General features: G+C 35.4%; 1 protein-coding gene across 4 annotated transcripts in view; it reads right to left on the minus strand.

The window, feature by feature from the left end:
• Positions 1-1,912: 1,912 nt before the first annotated feature.
• Positions 1,913-17,019, minus strand: part of Ddx6 (DEAD-box helicase 6) — a 28,876-nt gene continuing 13,769 nt past the window's right edge. For all 4 annotated transcript variants that reach the window (XM_026396323.2, XM_077796949.1, XM_026396322.2 and 1 more), the window contains 9 exons: positions 16,344-16,490; positions 15,189-15,283; positions 14,084-14,206; positions 13,782-13,910; positions 12,586-12,702; positions 9,692-9,755; positions 5,891-5,992; positions 4,893-5,075; positions 1,913-3,763 (listed from right to left, as the gene is read on the minus strand). In XM_026396323.2, coding sequence (XP_026252108.1) covers positions 4,900-5,075; positions 5,891-5,992; positions 9,692-9,755; positions 12,586-12,702; positions 13,782-13,910; positions 14,084-14,206; positions 15,189-15,283; positions 16,344-16,490 — 953 coding nt within the window. In that variant the 3' untranslated portion in view covers positions 1,913-3,763; positions 4,893-4,899. The remainder of the gene's footprint in view (positions 3,764-4,892; positions 5,076-5,890; positions 5,993-9,691; positions 9,756-12,585; positions 12,703-13,781; positions 13,911-14,083; positions 14,207-15,188; positions 15,284-16,343; positions 16,491-17,019) is intronic.

Here is a 17,019-nt window from a genome sequence, read left to right on the forward strand (position 1 = left end):
AAGCAGAACTACACAAGCTCACCAGTGCACATTAAGTTCACCAAAAAGCTGACTGACTTCAGCTCCCACAAGGCCAATAATTTTGCTTGACAGATATTTGGCAAGAAAATGATTCCACAATAACAACTATAAAGATACATAGAACACTGGAAAACGCAGCAAATTAAAATAACATGGCTTCATTCCCAAGAACTTATTTCATCTTTTTGTTACTCATCTAGAAGGTCAGGAGTGTGGCTAAAGGCAGTTTCTGATGAGGTTATGAGCTTCCAAAGTGTTTCTAAATCCTTAGTGCAGACACCCTCCCCTTTGGGACACAGTACCCTCCCCTCCCACCCACATTAAAAAAAAAAAAAAAGAAAAAAAGAAAAAAAATTAAACCAAATGATCAGAATGAGATGTCTTAATTCCAAAAATTTACACTCAAGGCTTTGTGCTGAGTTGTCTTGTTTTAACCAAGCATGATGGTATAAAACACAAAGCAGAGGAAAGATGCTCCCATCTCATTCTGAAAACAAATACTAATTAACCACCCTCCCACCCACCCACCCCAACCTTTTGGACCAACTTGAAAATAATTTGGAAATATATTTTGGTTTTCCTCTCCCTTACTTCTTTCCTTCAAAGATCATTTTAGGATAAACTTATTCCACACCGAAGGGAAAGGCAAGAAAGTTTCATTTTAGAACACAAGAGAAAAACAAAACAGGCTCAGAGGCAGCAAGGTGTGTAATAAATGATCCATAACCCCCTACACTACTACGTGACCAGAAAGCTAAACCACGAATTGGATGTAGTTTTAATAATAAAAACAGGGCCTAGTTATCATCCAAATGAACCACTAGGAAGAAAAATAACCATTACTGAAAAAACAAAAACAAAACAAAAACTGGAAAGAATCTGAAGACAATTTCCAATAGTAACAATGCTCCTTATAAGGGATTAAAAAAAAATAAAAAAAATAAAGGACTAGGATTTGACCTAGTCTTTAGAGCATCTTTCCATTTAATAATTCCTATTCAAGTCAAGCACCAAAACTAGACAGCTGCCTGTCTAAAAGACAGTGTCCAATTGTGGTGTCCCAGATAGTTTTAAGTGCCACTTCCTCAACAGAGGCTGTACTTCAGTAATACTTTCAATTTAAGTCTGTGCTTTAAGAGGGACCCACAGGCATGTGGCACCGGCCAGCAGTCTAAGATTGACAAAGAAGACTGCTTTTTGTTTAGTTACCCACAGGCTCTCTGGCAAGACACAAAATTGCATTTATACTCCTTTCTTGTTCTACATGAATGATCCCTCTTATCTTGCCAGAGGCGGCGGCAGCAGGAGGGGGATATAAGAGAGCTGCATCAGTACAAGGCCAAGATATGTTGGTCAGAAGATGAAAACTTTAAAGTTCCCTCCCCCTTGGAAAAAAGTTACTTCCTTAATATAGGGTTTTTATTTATTACCCAATGTTGACTAGATAGGGCATATGTGACTTGGATGCCAAATAAAGGCGCTTGCTCTTTTTGGGTTTGTACTGTGCAGCTCTTGCTACAGCTGTTAAGGAGTTAGGGCTGTCTGATCAGGAGGCATCTGCAGGATTTTGATCCCCAAGCAATTTGGGGCAAGTCTCAGATAGTTTTCCTTAGAATTAGGCAGAGTCAAAAAAGCAACTTCAATTAACTGATTTCTTTCTCCAGATGAACTGAGCATGAAAGCATATGCAGGATTTATCTGTAATATTTTAGGGGTTTGAAAAACAATGGAAGATAGAAATCAATTTTTAAAAAATTTTTGTTTTTTGCTTTTTTTCCTCCCCAAGATGCCTCCTGATTGACCTAGTACACTGGGTTAAAAGGGAATTAAAAACATTTTTTAAAAAAAAAGTTCACTGGTTTTGATTCATCTCACTCCTTTTGCCTGGAGATCAGGCCAAACATCAAGCATGTTGGGAGGGGCGCAATTTAAAGCAACACTACTGACTGTAAAGCATTTGCCAGCAATTTACAATGCAAAATGACGTAACGATTCTTGTCACAACACAAGAGGATAGCAAGCAGCTTTCTGTAGCATGGAAGTTAACAGCTCTCAGGGGTTGCCCATTTCTGCAGAAGTTTATTTATCAAGGTGGGCAGAGGGCAACGCATTTATACACTACAGGAGATGATCCACAGAAAAATTAAGCTCCAGAACTGCTAACATTACCAAAGCTGATACTGGCTAATATTCTGAAATGCAAATCCATGCTTTATACATATTCTGCTCAAAGACACTGCTACTTAATGTAATTCCCACACTGCACAGATTAATCTTTGCCCCCTTTTGCAGAGTTTGAAAAAGTTCCTCAAACTTTTATAAAGGAAGAAGCAAAATCAGAGAGCTTCTCAAAAAAAAAAAAAAAAAATCACTTTTAATTAGATTTTTGAAATTTTCTTGCTCTCTGGTGAAGACTAGTCCAAATGTACTATGTGACAGTGTGGCAGCAAACAGTGCATTCCAGACCTCTGGGTCCCTTTTCTAACACAGGGTCCCAACAGATGTCTGGTTTCTACAGTAGAGGCCAAAGTACTCCTTTTTAGAATTTAGTGTTGCAGAAAACTGAGCCCCTCTCATCTTTAGCTGCTCCCATAATCACTCTAATCCCCTTAATCCCAGCAACCTTCATCAAAGAAAAAAAATAATATATATATATGTATATATATATATATTATATATATATATATATGAACCCAGAAAAAAACTTATTTACAAAGTTTTTACAAGTATACACACCCAATTTTCTATGGGACACACTTTGCCACAGAGGAAAGAGGGTCAAGGCTCCGACATCATGTCTACACATCAAGTGCCATACTGCTAATGGAGGCGTATGTAAACCAGTCTTTAGTGTTCTGCTATAGAGCACAAAGGCTTGTCATATGGCTCCTGCAATGATAGACTGCTCTTTCCTTTGGGAGCGATGATGTTGTATCTACTCAGCCCAGAAGAAATTTTTACTTGGGATTGTTTTTTTTTTTTTTAAATACATGTATTTACAGTGCGGATGAACTGCAGTTGCATATCAACTCCTCCTCATAAAGTAAAAGAAAATGGTGTTTAACATTACTAGTAAGTTTCATCTTTCAGCCCTGGGTTTTGGTACTAGGTAAAAAGGGGAGAGAGAGACTTCAACTTGAAACCAAAATGGAAAGACAAAAAAATAAAAATAAAAAAAATTTAAAAAATAAAAAAAGAAAGAAAAAAGAAAGGAAGAAAAATCGTGGATTCCTCGGGCTGCGTCTAAAAGATGATATTCTGAATGGTCTTATAGCATAAGGCACTTCGCACAAATAAGTAATAAGCTCTTCAGGCTTAAAAAACGGATGAGCAATTAGGGAGAAGTTGAAATGCACTTGAAGAGTCAGCTGTTGGAGAATTTTGAAATTGTAGACAAGCTTGTGTGTTCAAGATTCTTCTCTTTTTAGGGTTTCTCCCCTTCTCTTCTTTTTCCTCCTTCCTTGTCCCCTTTCCCCCAAAAAACATTTTTTTTTAAAAAACCAGCAGTTAGTGCAACTAATGTTCAGTCAGCACACAGTGCAAACCAGTGGAACAAAAAAGGTATATTCCTTCTTTTCAGTTTTTTCCCTCTTCACCAGTTAAGAAAAGAAAAATGTCTGAGCTCTTTTAAGTCTTCATAGCTCCAAAATAAAAGAAGATGAAAAACCCACAAAGAGAAGAGCACCCCCCAAAAAACGATGTGTCACAGATCCAAAGGAGCGTTCTGTAGTTTTGTCAAAGCCTACAGAAAGAGTGGAGAAATCTAAAATTAACATTTGTGAAAGCTAGGATATATACATTTCACAATTCTCATTCCAAATCTCTGTCTAGTAGTTTCTACTGAATTTTTGTTTACTGTAGAATCCACTGGGGGTGGGGGACAGGGTTGTGGCTCAGCAGTAGAGCTCTCGCCTAACATGTGCTAGGCAATGGGTTCAATCCTCAGCACCATATAAAAATAAATAAAATACAGGTGTATATGTGTGTGTGTGTGTATACACACACACACACACACACACACACACACACATACACACACAGAGAGAAAGAGAGAGAGAAAATATATATCCGAATATCCACTGGGTACAATTAATGAACTCCTCCTAGCTATTCTTGAGACAGAATGAGATCCTGAAAGTCCATGTTGCAGCCCTCATTAGTAACAATTACATCAAAGAAAAAAAAATGCTTATTTAAAGGCTGAGGTTGTAGCTCAGTGGTGGAGTGCTTGCTCACCAAGTGTGAGGCAATGAGTTCAATTCTCAGCACCACATAAAAATAAATAAATAAAATAAAGGTCTATCGACAACTCAAAAAATATTGATTTAAATGAATTGAATAGTATGCCAAAGTACTAACAAATATTTGTAGTTTTGTTCGTCTAAGGGTTTTGCATTGATATTTAACTTAGGGAAAAAGTTAAAGTGAAAAGAATAATTTGAGAATTCTTTAAGCTATATTAATATGCTTACTATGACTTTGAAATTATTGTCAAATTAAATTGGATAAAGATAAAAAAAGATAGCTCTTCAGGAAATCAGAGTGGGCATTTTAAAAAGCCATCTTTATAACTGTTAAACTAAATACATAATTTTTTTTAAACTTTATTTTTGGAATCCAAATGTGTGTTAAGTACTGCTATTACATTCATCAGGAAGCTACATTCCAGAATATCACTAATATATTCTCTAATGATATTACTACCTCACCCAAGCAATGTCTGCTTTTTGCCATTTATGTTAATTTTTTTTTTTAACCCTATTTGCAATTATACATGGTGGCACACCAAATTTCCCCTAGGAAAAAAAGACTCTTATTTCTTTCCTTTACATTTAAAAGTTCTGCTCACTTCACTATTGTTAAGTACATACATGCTTGTTAAGGTTTCTCATCTTCTACAGGCTCGCTGTGGTATTCTGCCACATATAGGCTCTTGTCAATGTTGCTTGGAATAGGTTTAATTTCTGTTCCCAGCTGCTCCTCAATACTTTTCAGGTTGAAACGATCATCATATGTGATCAAGTTGATGGCTAAGCCAAGATGACCAAAGCGACCTAAAAAAAAAAAGTTAAATATGATAATACATACATAGGTATAAGTCTTTAACCTGGCAAAAACACAAAGAATTAATATCTACGTTCAGTGCCAGTCTAGCGTAAGAAAACATTTTTTATGATCTCCTCATTACCAGGTTATCTTCAGATCTCAGTCCAAAATAGTACAGTTGGCCTTCTGCATCTATAGGTTCCACATCTGCGGATACAACCAACCACGGATCGAAAATATATGGAAAAAAGTCTAATTACACTGAGTGTGTACAGACCTTTTTTGGCCATTATTCCCTAAATACTATAGTATAACTACTACTTCCATTGTATCAGGTATTATAAACAAGTTAAGGAAAATTTCTAAGTATACTGGGACAACGTGCATAGGTTCTGTGCCAAATACCATGCCATTTATACAAGAGACTTGAACTTGAGCACCCAGATTTTGATATTCATAGGAAATACTAGAACCAAGACCACATGGATACTGAGAAACAACTGTATTTTATTTTACCTTCTTCAAGTGACAAAATAGATGCTCACATCATCAAAAATTGCCAAAACACACACACTGAATAGTATAGTCACATACAGCACCATCCAATGAGTCAAAATTTCGCATAATTTCATTTTAAGTAGTCATTTTAACTCTTAATAAATTACTTAAGAATTAGAAACTGGAGTTTTAATCAAATGATTGAATTAGTGTAAATTCACTGTTAGATACTCGACCCTTATACTGTTCCATAAAGGAACAAAACTTTAGTAATTACTCTTCTCAAAAACCAACTCCCACAAACCATCCTCTTTCTCTTCCTCACCTGATCTTCCAATACGATGAAGATAGGTCTCTGCCAGCTTTGGGAAGTCAAAATTTATTACCACATTCACAGCTTGTATATCAATACCTCGGGTAAACAGATCTTTAAAAAACAAATAAAAAGATTAATTTCTATTATACCTTTTAATTTAAACAAGCTTCTTCTTGACACCATATTTTAAACACATTTCTTTTTTTTTAAATTATTTATTTAGTTTTTTTTTCCGGCAGACTCAACATCTTTGTTTGTATGTGGTGCTGAGGATCGAACCTGGGCCACACGCATGCCAGGTGAGCGCGCTACCGCTTGAGCCACATTCCCAGCCCCTTAAACACATTTCTTGTAACCTAAGTTTTAAAATTTCAGTTATTAACATGCACTTGCAAATTACTGATAATACCTTTCGTGATTACAACTCACAAATTACCCTTTTCCATTCCTATAAAGTTTTGTGGGTTTTTTGGTGGTCCTACGGATTGAACCCAGGGATTTTCACATGCTAGGCAAGTGCTCTATCAACTGAGCTATATCCCCAGCCCCTGAAAGTGAGTTTTAAATAATGGCCTAAGGTAATTGCACAAATGCAGGAACACGACCGTGATGACTGGTATATTAAATTCATAAAGAAGCCTCAGGAGTAAACAGTAATTTCCTTTAGTCTATTTTCTAGCATTTAAGATTTATACTTTACTTCAAAAAGAGATAATTTTACTAATCAGCATGTTTTGTTTAGCATTCATTCCACTCTGCTAAATAATTTACAACAGACTTGAAGTAAGTTAATGGGTAAAATTCCTTCTATTCCTTTCTAGTCCCATAATTACTATGCTAGTTCAAATTCTGTGGGTGGAGGAGACCTAGATAGAAATAATAGCTAGATTTACTTGTTCCTATCGGCTCCATGACAGCTGAGCATGGTGTCACATGTCTTTAATCCCAGGTACTTGGAAGGCTGAGTCAAGGGGATGGCAAGTTTGGGGCCAGGCTTGGTAACTTAGCTAGACCCTGTTTCAAAATAAAAAATAAATACAAAACAGGGCTGGGGATGTAGCTCAGTGGTTGAGTGCCCCGTAGTTCAACCTCTGGCACCCAACCCCTAACCAAAAAAATCGTTATTAGATAAAATCTAAATTGACAGTTGAGGTCCCCAAGTTGGTCCTAATTTAATTATCTAATACATTTCTACCAAACTCATTCACTTGTTCTTTCTCAAACTTACCTTCTAGGCCTTCTATGGATCATTTATTTAAAAAATTCCAGTCACCTAACTTAAAAATTTCTCCTTCTGCAGGTCTAAAACTTACCCAGGTTATAAAGCTAATTAAAATTACATCTCTTCTCAAATCACCTCACAGCTAATTTACTGTGCATTCCAATGAACACTTACGATTTCCTACTATTTGTACTTCATACTTGCTCATCACTTTTTCCTCTCTTTTGAATCTAGCCCAACTAATATTTTTTTGTAAATAAAGTTTGACTGCAATAAAATTACGCCCTTTGATTTATGTACTAAGGCTGCTTTTGAGCTATAATGACAGAGTTGAGATTACTTGTAACAGACACCATATTGTGTAGAGTCTAAAATATTTACTACCTGGCACTTTAAAGAAAAAGTGTGGAAGCCTTGCCTTAAAGCTGTTTGTCTTTTTGTGTCTGATTAAATCACTGCTCCCTGAAGAAAGGGTAAAATTTAAATGTTTATACATTTCACACCTATGTGTTATGTAGAACTTGTTTAATGACATATTACACACTATCCTGAAAAAACAGAAAGGAGAAAGTATTAGCACTCCAAAACCTTATCTGAGGGCAACCATGTAATTTAACTATTAAAAATAAAACCAACTAACCAGTGTAACAATTCTTTTCAATGTGCAAATGCTAAGAACTTTTACTATTTTATTTTTGGGAACTAGAGATTGAATCCATGGCTTCTCAGTCTCAAATTCCTTTTCTAAAATAAAGAAAAACTGCCAGGCACCTGTAATCCCAGTGGCTCTGGAGGCTGAAGCAAGAGGATTGCAAATTCAAAGCCAGTCTTAGCAACTCAGTGAGACCCTGTCTCTAAATAAAATATAAAAAAGGGCTGGGGATGTGGCTCAGTGATTGAGTACCACTGGGTTCAATCCTCAGTACCAAAAAAAAAAAAAAAAGAGTAATTCACTAATTCACTCTTTAATAAGGGAATGTCTGACGGCAATTGGTACCATTTCTCTATAAATTCTGAGACAGAACAAGAGAAAATAGGACTCGCCCCAGGTCACAATTAGAAGTTTAAAGGAAAAAAACAAAACTAATCTCTAAACTCAAGGAGTCTAATATCTTTTCCATTAAATCAGGTTACTTATATTTTAAGTATACTTAAAGGTCAAGTTGCCATTTGAGGATTAATTCCTAGCTCAATCAATTGTCCTTTCAGATGTAAGGCAAAGACACTATAAATATGCAAGATGTTTTATAATCACTTTCTTTCTTTTTGTCAATCACCACAATTTAATATTCTGGGAGAAAAATATTGAAGTTTATTTCTAGAACAGCATTTTTATGAAAATCCAGATTTTTAAATATTCTAAATCTTTATCTGAGTGATTGTTGTTTGAGTGTATACATATGCAAAATTTAATCAATTATTGTACAAATTAGTGTATTCTTCTGTGTATATCTCTCAAATTCCAAGTTCTCCATTTTAGTTTTTTTCTTTTCTTTTCTTTTCTTCTTTTTTTTTTTTTTGGTACAAGGGATTGAACTCAGGGGCACCCAGCCCTATTTTTGTATTTTATTTAGAGACAGGGTCTGAGTTGCTTAGCGCCTTAACTGTTGCTGATACTAGTGATCCTCCTGCCTCATCCTCCCGAGCCACTGGGATTATAGGCGTGAGCCAATGCGCCTGGCAATATACACTAGATTATTAATCTCATACCAATAAGATTCCAAGTGTAGAGATGGAAGGGTACTGAATCCATTTGCTTTGTCTGACTTGACTGTCTACCTGTCTTTTCAGTTTATTTTTCTTCATGTAGCAAAATAAACCAAAATAGACTAGTCTGTTTCTGAGGAAAAACAAAAAGACAACTTCAAAAACACATGTTAATTTCTTTTTTAAAAACATAAGGAATTTCTTAGTATTCATTTTGTGTTAGCGCATTCCTGTATGCTAAAACTACTCAAAAAACAAATTATTGGGGCTGGGATTGTGGTTCAGCGGTAGAGCACTTGCCTAGCAAGTGCGAGGCCCTGGGTTCGATCCTCAGCACCACATAAAAATAAATACACAGAGAATAAAGGTATTGTGTCCAACTACAACTAAAAAATAAATGTTAAAAAAAACACCAACAAACAACAAAACACAAATTCCAAAAATAATTTAAGAGACAGGTGAGTGCCAGTGGGGTAGAAGGATGAGAGGATGGGAATGGCAAAAACAGTAGAATGAATCAGACAAAATTTCCTATGTTTATATATAAATACATGACCAGTGGTAGAGCGTGTGCTCACCCGAAAAATGGGAAATTATATTCTGTGCATATATAATAGTCAAAATAAAATTTACTGTCATGTATAACAAAAAAGAACAAAAATAAATAAATAGATAGATATCAGAAAAGTATTCTGCAGATTCAGATAAGGAGCCCAACTTTGGGGGTTAACTAAGGTTCATTCTTAAATTTCAGAAATTCTCAAAGTGGTAGTAGGCTATGCTGGTCTACATTACAAGCTACATTGTATGATACATAAAAAAGCAAACAGAAGTATGGGGAAAAAACACAATAGGTAAAAGAAACATAAAAAAATACTTACCAGTGCAAACAAGATTGCGGCATAAGCCATTTCGGAAATCATGAAACACACGATTTCGATGTTCCTAGGAAGAAAAGCACTCCATTTAATTAAAACTAATACACAGCACAAATTTTTGGTCATTGTGTCTCCTAACCAGTCAGTTCTTTTTTAATATTTAATTTCCTGTGGGAGCTGGGGATGTGGCTCAAGCGGTAGCGTGCTCGCCTGGCATGCATGTGGCCCGGGTTCGATCCTCAGCACCACATACAAACAAAGATGTTGTGTCTGCCGAGAACTAAAAAATAAATATTAAAATTCTCTCTTTAAAAAAAATTTCCTGTGGTACTGGGGACTGAACCCAGGGACATTCTACTAGTGAGCTACAGCCCAAACCTTTTAATTTTGAGAAAGGATCTTGCTAAGTTGCCAAGGTTGCTCTTGAACTTGTGGTCCTCTTGTCTCAGATTTCTGGATCCTTAGAATTATAGGCATGCACCAATACACTTCGATTCAATCAGTTCTTTATACCAAAATGATCCATGACATTAAGCTTTATTTTCTCTTTCATTTGTGGTATGGAGGATCAAACCCAGGACCTTGCACATGCTAGGTAAGCACTCTACCACTGACCTACATCCCTAGCCCATGACATTAAGGTCCCTTCAAAACCAAATTTAATGTCTTAATCAGTCTATACTAACTTTCATGGGGGGGGGGGGGACCTATCAGTTTGGGGACCATATACAGTAGTTCAGTCTTATCCTTTGTTTTGCTTTCCATAGTCTGTTACCAATATTAATCTCATATCAATAAGATTCCAAGAGTAGAGATGGAAGGGTACTAAATCCATTTGCTTTGTCTGACTTGACTGTCTACCTGCCTTTTCAGCTTGTTTTTCTTCATGTAGCAAAATAAACCCAAAATATTAAATGGATAAGAAACCCCAGAAATTCAATTGTAAGTTTTAAATTGCACACCCTTTTGAAGAGTGATGAAATCTTGCACCATTCTGTCTGGGACATGAACAATCCCTTTGTCCATATATCCACACTGCACATACTACTGTATACACTACCCACATCACTTCGCTATCTCAGTTATCAGATCAACTGTCATGTCATAGTGCCTATATTCAAGCAACTCTTATGTAATAGCCTAAAGTTGCATCACTCATAATGCCTAAGTGATTTACCTCATTTCATTTAATCACCTCACTTCATAAGAAGGGTGAGTTTAGTAAGATATTTTGAGAGGCATCAGTAACATGACATTATAGTCTACTGCATAATTATTCCATTTTATTACCATTACTAATCTATCACCATGACTAATCTCTAAGTGTGTAATATATAGAAAAAACAGTATTTAGAATGGTTTTATGAAGTTTCAGGCATCCACTGAGGATCTTGGTACCTCCGCAGATAAGAGGAAATTATAACAATAAGTTAAAAATCTAGACCAGAGCTTCCTGTAATAAAGGAAATGTTCTTCATTACTCTCCAATATGAAAGTCACTAGCCATAGGTAGCTGACTGAGCCCCTGCAATATTGCTAATTTGTCTAAGAAACTAATTTTTAATTTTCCTTAAAAAATAAATTTATTTTTATGTGGTGCTGAGGATCGAACCCAGTGCCTCATGAGTGTGAGGCAGGCGCTCTACCACTGAGCTATAGCCCCAGCCCTTTTTAAAAGAATTTTTTAGTTATACATGGGTACAATATCTTTATTTTGTTTGTTTGTTTTTATGTGGTGCTGAGGATCAAACCCAGGGTCTCACATATTCGAGGCAAGCACTCTACCACTGAGCCACAACCCCAGCCCCTCCTTTATTTTAATATATATATTTTTTAGTTGTAGTTGGATTCCATATCTTTATTTATTTTTATGTGGTGCTGAGGATCAAACCTAGGGCCTCACATGTGGTAATATTTAATTTCCTGTGGGAGCTGGGGATGTGGCTCAAGCGGGAGCGCTCTAACCCTGAGCCACAACCTCAGCCCCTAATTTTTAATTTTCACTTTAACTAATTTTTATTTTTATGTGGTGCTGAGAATCGAACCCAGGGCCTCGCATGTGCTAAGTGAGCGCTCTACCGCTGAGCAACAACCCCAGCCCACTAATTTAAATCATCATATATGGCTAGTGGTTATTGTATGCAACAATGCACATCTAGAGCTTACCTAGGAAAAAGGAATAAAATTTCACTTCTGTATCATGCCTGATAGCTTAGAATACACTTACTCACACATTATTCTCAATCTTTTTGCACCTTCTAAGGTATGAGTATACCATTACCCCTTTTTATTTTTAGATAACTGAACCTTAGGGAGTGTTATAATGAAGGGGCCTTTGCTACTAAAGAACAATACTATTTTTCTCTCCTCCTGGTGCTGAAGATTGAACCCAGGGCCTTTCATTGCCACTGAGCTATACCCTCAGTGAAGAATAGTCTATTCTTAAATCCAGGGCATTTGGAGGCATATTAAAACAAAACAGCCCATGGGGCTGGAGTTGTGGCTCAGCGGTAGAACGCTCACCTCGCACGTGCAAGACCCTGGGTTCGAACCTCAGCACCACATAAAAAAAATAAACAAGTGAAATAAAGGTGTTGTGTCCAACCACAACTAAAAAATAAATTAAAAAACAACAACAATAAAAACCACCAAACCCAGCCCAGTACATTGGTACATGCCTATAATCCCAGCAACTCAAGAGGCAGAGGCGGGATTGCAATATCAAGGACAGCCTGGGCAATTTGACAGGACCCTGTCTCAAAATAAAATAAAAAGGACTGGGGATATTGTTCAGTGGTAAAGCACCCCAGGTTCAATCTTTAGAAATGAATAAAATAAAATCCAAGAAATAATTAAGATTATTTTTGTAAATCTGTTCAAGTCCACTTTATACTCACCTGCCTCATTTTAGCATGGATATAGAAGCAGGAATAACCCAGTTGAGAAATCTTCTTGGCTAGCAATTCAACTCGCTGAGAAGAGTTACAGAAAATGATCGACTGGTTTATCTGAAGCTGAGTACAGAAAAAATTAATTAGTATGAGAAAGAAAAGCAAAGACTTTCATTTGTTTTGCTAGTAACTAGCAAAGAAGAAAAATGCCAGCATGATGGCAGATTACCTAAGCAACTCAACAAGCACCCCCCACCCCCTGCCATAAAATATATTAAGAAACAAGGGCTGGGGATGTGGCTCAGTAGTTAAATGCACCTGTGTCCAATCCGGTACCAAAAAATTTTAAAAAGGCCTAAAATTTGGAATCTTATGATATCAGATGGAAAGTTATAAAAACTGTAAATGTTTTGTTTATTTCATAATTGCAGATAATTATATAATGATTATAACTCATGACTGCCAAAAGCTTTTCCAACCTACATTTTCTCTACAAGGCAAATTAGTCTTGTGTTTAGGAGCAGTGAGCAAACTCTTCAGCACTATGTGAAGGGGCCATGTGAAATAGTGAATCATCAACACGAAAACAAAACAATAAAAAACACAAAAATTTGGGGCTGAGGTTGTTGCTCAGCAGTAGAGTGCTTGCCTAACATGTGCGAAGCCCTGGGCTCGATATTCATTGCCACATAAAAATAAAAAAGATATTGAGTCCAACTACAACTAAAAAAAAAAAAAAAAATATATATATATATATATATATAAAAAGAAAAAACACAAAAATTTGATAAATACGGCATTAGGAGTTCCAAACAGACATTGATTTACAGTATGAGAGCTAAAACAAGAAAGCAGAGTGTCATCTTCCCAGACCTTTAGTTGGGACATGTACATGTCAAGTAAGTCAATTTATGGCCAACCTGCATAATTCAAATGATCATGAAAGTATATTCAGCATTGATTTTGGAGCTATAAATAATTTTAGTGACCAGGCAAATTCATAAACAGACTGTGAATAATAAGGATAACTATAAGTAAGGTTACATTATTGTAGACTAAAAGTGTCTGTCTTGATTATAAAGTTTCAACTTCAGGTCAACAACTAAAACTGCTATTTACTGAAGATCAAAGTAAAATTCATATAACTTTTTTACTGGGATTAAATGATAGAAAATATTCAGCAACAGAAATCTACTACTTACCCTGGAAAAAAGTGTGTTGAGGCAGTGTACTTTTTGGCGCTCAGTTACATATGCGTAGTACTGGGTTACTCCCTTCAGAGTTAGTTCCTCCATCAGGTTTATCTCATAGGGTTTCTGCAAATGGGAATTCTGAAAATAAGAAGAAACACACTTAAAAAAAAAGCAGTATTTTTCTCTCTTTAACTCAAAAAGCCAAAAACTTGAAATAATCAGTGTAAAGTATATACTCTAAGATGTAACTATGGGTAAAAGCATACAAGGCAACAGAATGGCACTGATTACAAGTACAGATTTACACTTACCATGAACTTTTGTACACTAAGAGGGAAAGTAGCAGAATATAGTAAAATCTGCCTGTTTTTAGGTAGCGTGAGAATAATATCCTCCATTATCTGCACAAAATCCTGCGACAGCAACTTATCCGCCTATAGTACAAAGAGAAGACAATTTTTAAGACAATGAATTAATGTATAACGTCGTTGGTTAATGTGTAGTGTAGACAAAGAATAAAGCATAATCCAACAAAAACACCCATGGAACATTCCTGGTTATAAATAAGTTCACTCCAACACTGCACAGAGTACAATGGCACCAAGACAAACTCCCACTGATCCAGAAAGGGAAAAGTCTATAATCCCTATTTTTTTAGGAAAAAGAAAAAAATTCTAGACTGAAGCCACCCCCCATCCCCATGACAGAATTTTTCAGGGGATTCCCATTAAAAGGGTAGTATAAAATATATATTTAAAACCTATACTTAAAATGTAGGTTCTAGAGTCAAACCATCTGGGTTGAAATGTCTCCTTTTTTATTCATTAGCTGTGTTGGGATATTACTCAATCATCTTGAACCTTGGTTTCCACATCTATTAAGCTGGGTTATCTTCTTACCACACAATCCAAATGGGAAAACTAACTATGCCAGAACATTTAACACTGATATTCTACATTTATAAAACACTATAGGGATTCCAGTGATAGAAAGTTGAGTAAGTTCTTAAAAGGCACTTATAACCTATTCAGATAATACATGTAACCAAAAAAAAAAAAAAAAAAAAAACCAATACAAAGCATTAAAGATTAATGGGATTTACAGACAGTATTATAATCAACTTGGCTTTGAGGTTATTCAGTAATTTCTCATCTTAAAGGTACTGTGTCCAACTGCTTAAAACAAAAACAAAAAAACTTATCTGGTATCCCTAAGGGAAAAAGAGACTGAATTCCTATAAATGCCCATCATCTACTACCTTGGAAGATAAACATGTTTTTTTATAAGCAAACCAGTTTAAACTTGATTAGTCATGTTATTAGGTCATAAACAGAAACAGACTTTGCTGTTTCACTGGAAATTATAAGCAAAGCATAGAATTGTACAGAAAAATATCTTTCTAAATGGAGACATTACCTCATCCAATACTATCATCTGGACATGATCAACCTTTGCTACTCCTTTCTTGATAAGATCCAGGATTCTGCCAGGGGTAGCAATCACCACATGCACTACAACAAGATTTAGAAACATTATTCTCATTAATTTTAGTTTGGACCAAAAGGACTGTAAAGGCTTTAACATAAACACTGTTATAGAGACGGGAGTAATATAAAAAGACACAAGGATGTGTTTTAGGCTTTCTATTTCCATTTTACCTCAAGACAGCTAAAAAAAAACCCCTTTACTGCACTTCTACACTGGGTGAGCTACAGCTTCCTAAATCATTTGCTCCAATAGGGGACATACATCCTGTCTGAGGACAATCCACAATAAATACTAGTAGAAATGCCTCTAATCTAGAACAGGAGACTCAGGTGATACTGTTATAATGATAAAATGACAATTTTTAACAGTTGTGCAATATAAAAAAAGTACCAATTAAAGAGATAATTATATATAAAATTCTGACAAAAATCTGTATGATCTTTTAAGTAATCTCATTCTTGCTAGTTGTTACCTTTACATTCAGTATGTACATGGAGATCTCATCATAGAAGTGAACACCAATCATCTTTACTCTTTAATGGCTACATGGAATTCCATTCAGATCAAAGCCCAATGTATTAGCCAATTTATTGATTTAGAGTAATCTGATTTTTTCAGCACTATATACCATTTAGTAAATAACCATATATCCATATATCTATATCTATCTATCTAGTCTTGTACTTACCAATTATTTCTTCAGGAAAAATTCTTGAAAATATACATTTATAATACTGAGATATAATGCCAAACTGCCCACAACAGAGATCAATTTATACTCCCAAATTGTAAGATAGCCTATATTTCCAATAACTGATGTTAACCATTACCATTATTTTTCAGCCTTACAAATTAGATAAATATAAATTTGCCATTTTCAGTTACATTACAAAATTACTACTTACATTAAAAACTTTTCAATAATCAATTTGCCCTTTATTGAATAAAATCATCTCTTTTCATTTTCTATTGCAATGTATCTGTTATCTTAATTTTTAATAATTTTTACTAATTTACTGTAAGGAAGCAACATGTGACTAAAATTATAAGAGAACTATTGTACTTTATTTAACCATTTCCTACCTGTATCATCAAGACGCATTATGTCATCCCGTAAATTGGTTCCTCCTGTGGTTGCCATCACTTTGGCCCCTCCCATGTGTTTGCTGACCTGGATGCAAATTTGACTGACCTGTAGAGCAAGTTCTCTAGTGGGAACAATCACCATTGCTAGAAAATATCAGGGAACAGAAAATGGAAGGAAAAAAAAAGAATGTCAAGAGTTTAAGAAGCTATTAAAAATAATGTTCCTTGTAAATCAGATACTGAGAGATATTAAAAGTCTAATTATCACAGGCCTAAAAGATCATTAACAATATTCTTAACAAGTCCTAATTACATTTGTTTGACAGGGAGAGATTCACTAATTTAAGCATCCAAGTAGGAAACTCCAACTGCCCAGGTTCTATATTTGCACCATAGGAAAGAATGGAAAAGTGATAATTATAGATCAAGAAAGTGGAATACTTGAGGTGACATCTTAATTCCATTAGCTTACCCTGGGTACAACTACAGAAATTTATTTTTTCTCTACTAGACTTAAAATCTCCAAATCATAACTTTTAAGCAAGACTGTTCAGGTTTCTACCAGGAACTTTGCAGACACACAGCTATGACAAGAAACAATTCAGTTCTACAGTTTTTAAGAATGTCCACTAATCTCCTACCAATAGGGTATTAGTACTTAGTTTGATTATGT

Source organism: Urocitellus parryii, chromosome 4, assembly GCF_045843805.1.
Source record: "Urocitellus parryii isolate mUroPar1 chromosome 4, mUroPar1.hap1, whole genome shotgun sequence".
Lineage (NCBI taxonomy): Eukaryota > Metazoa > Chordata > Mammalia > Rodentia > Sciuridae > Urocitellus > Urocitellus parryii.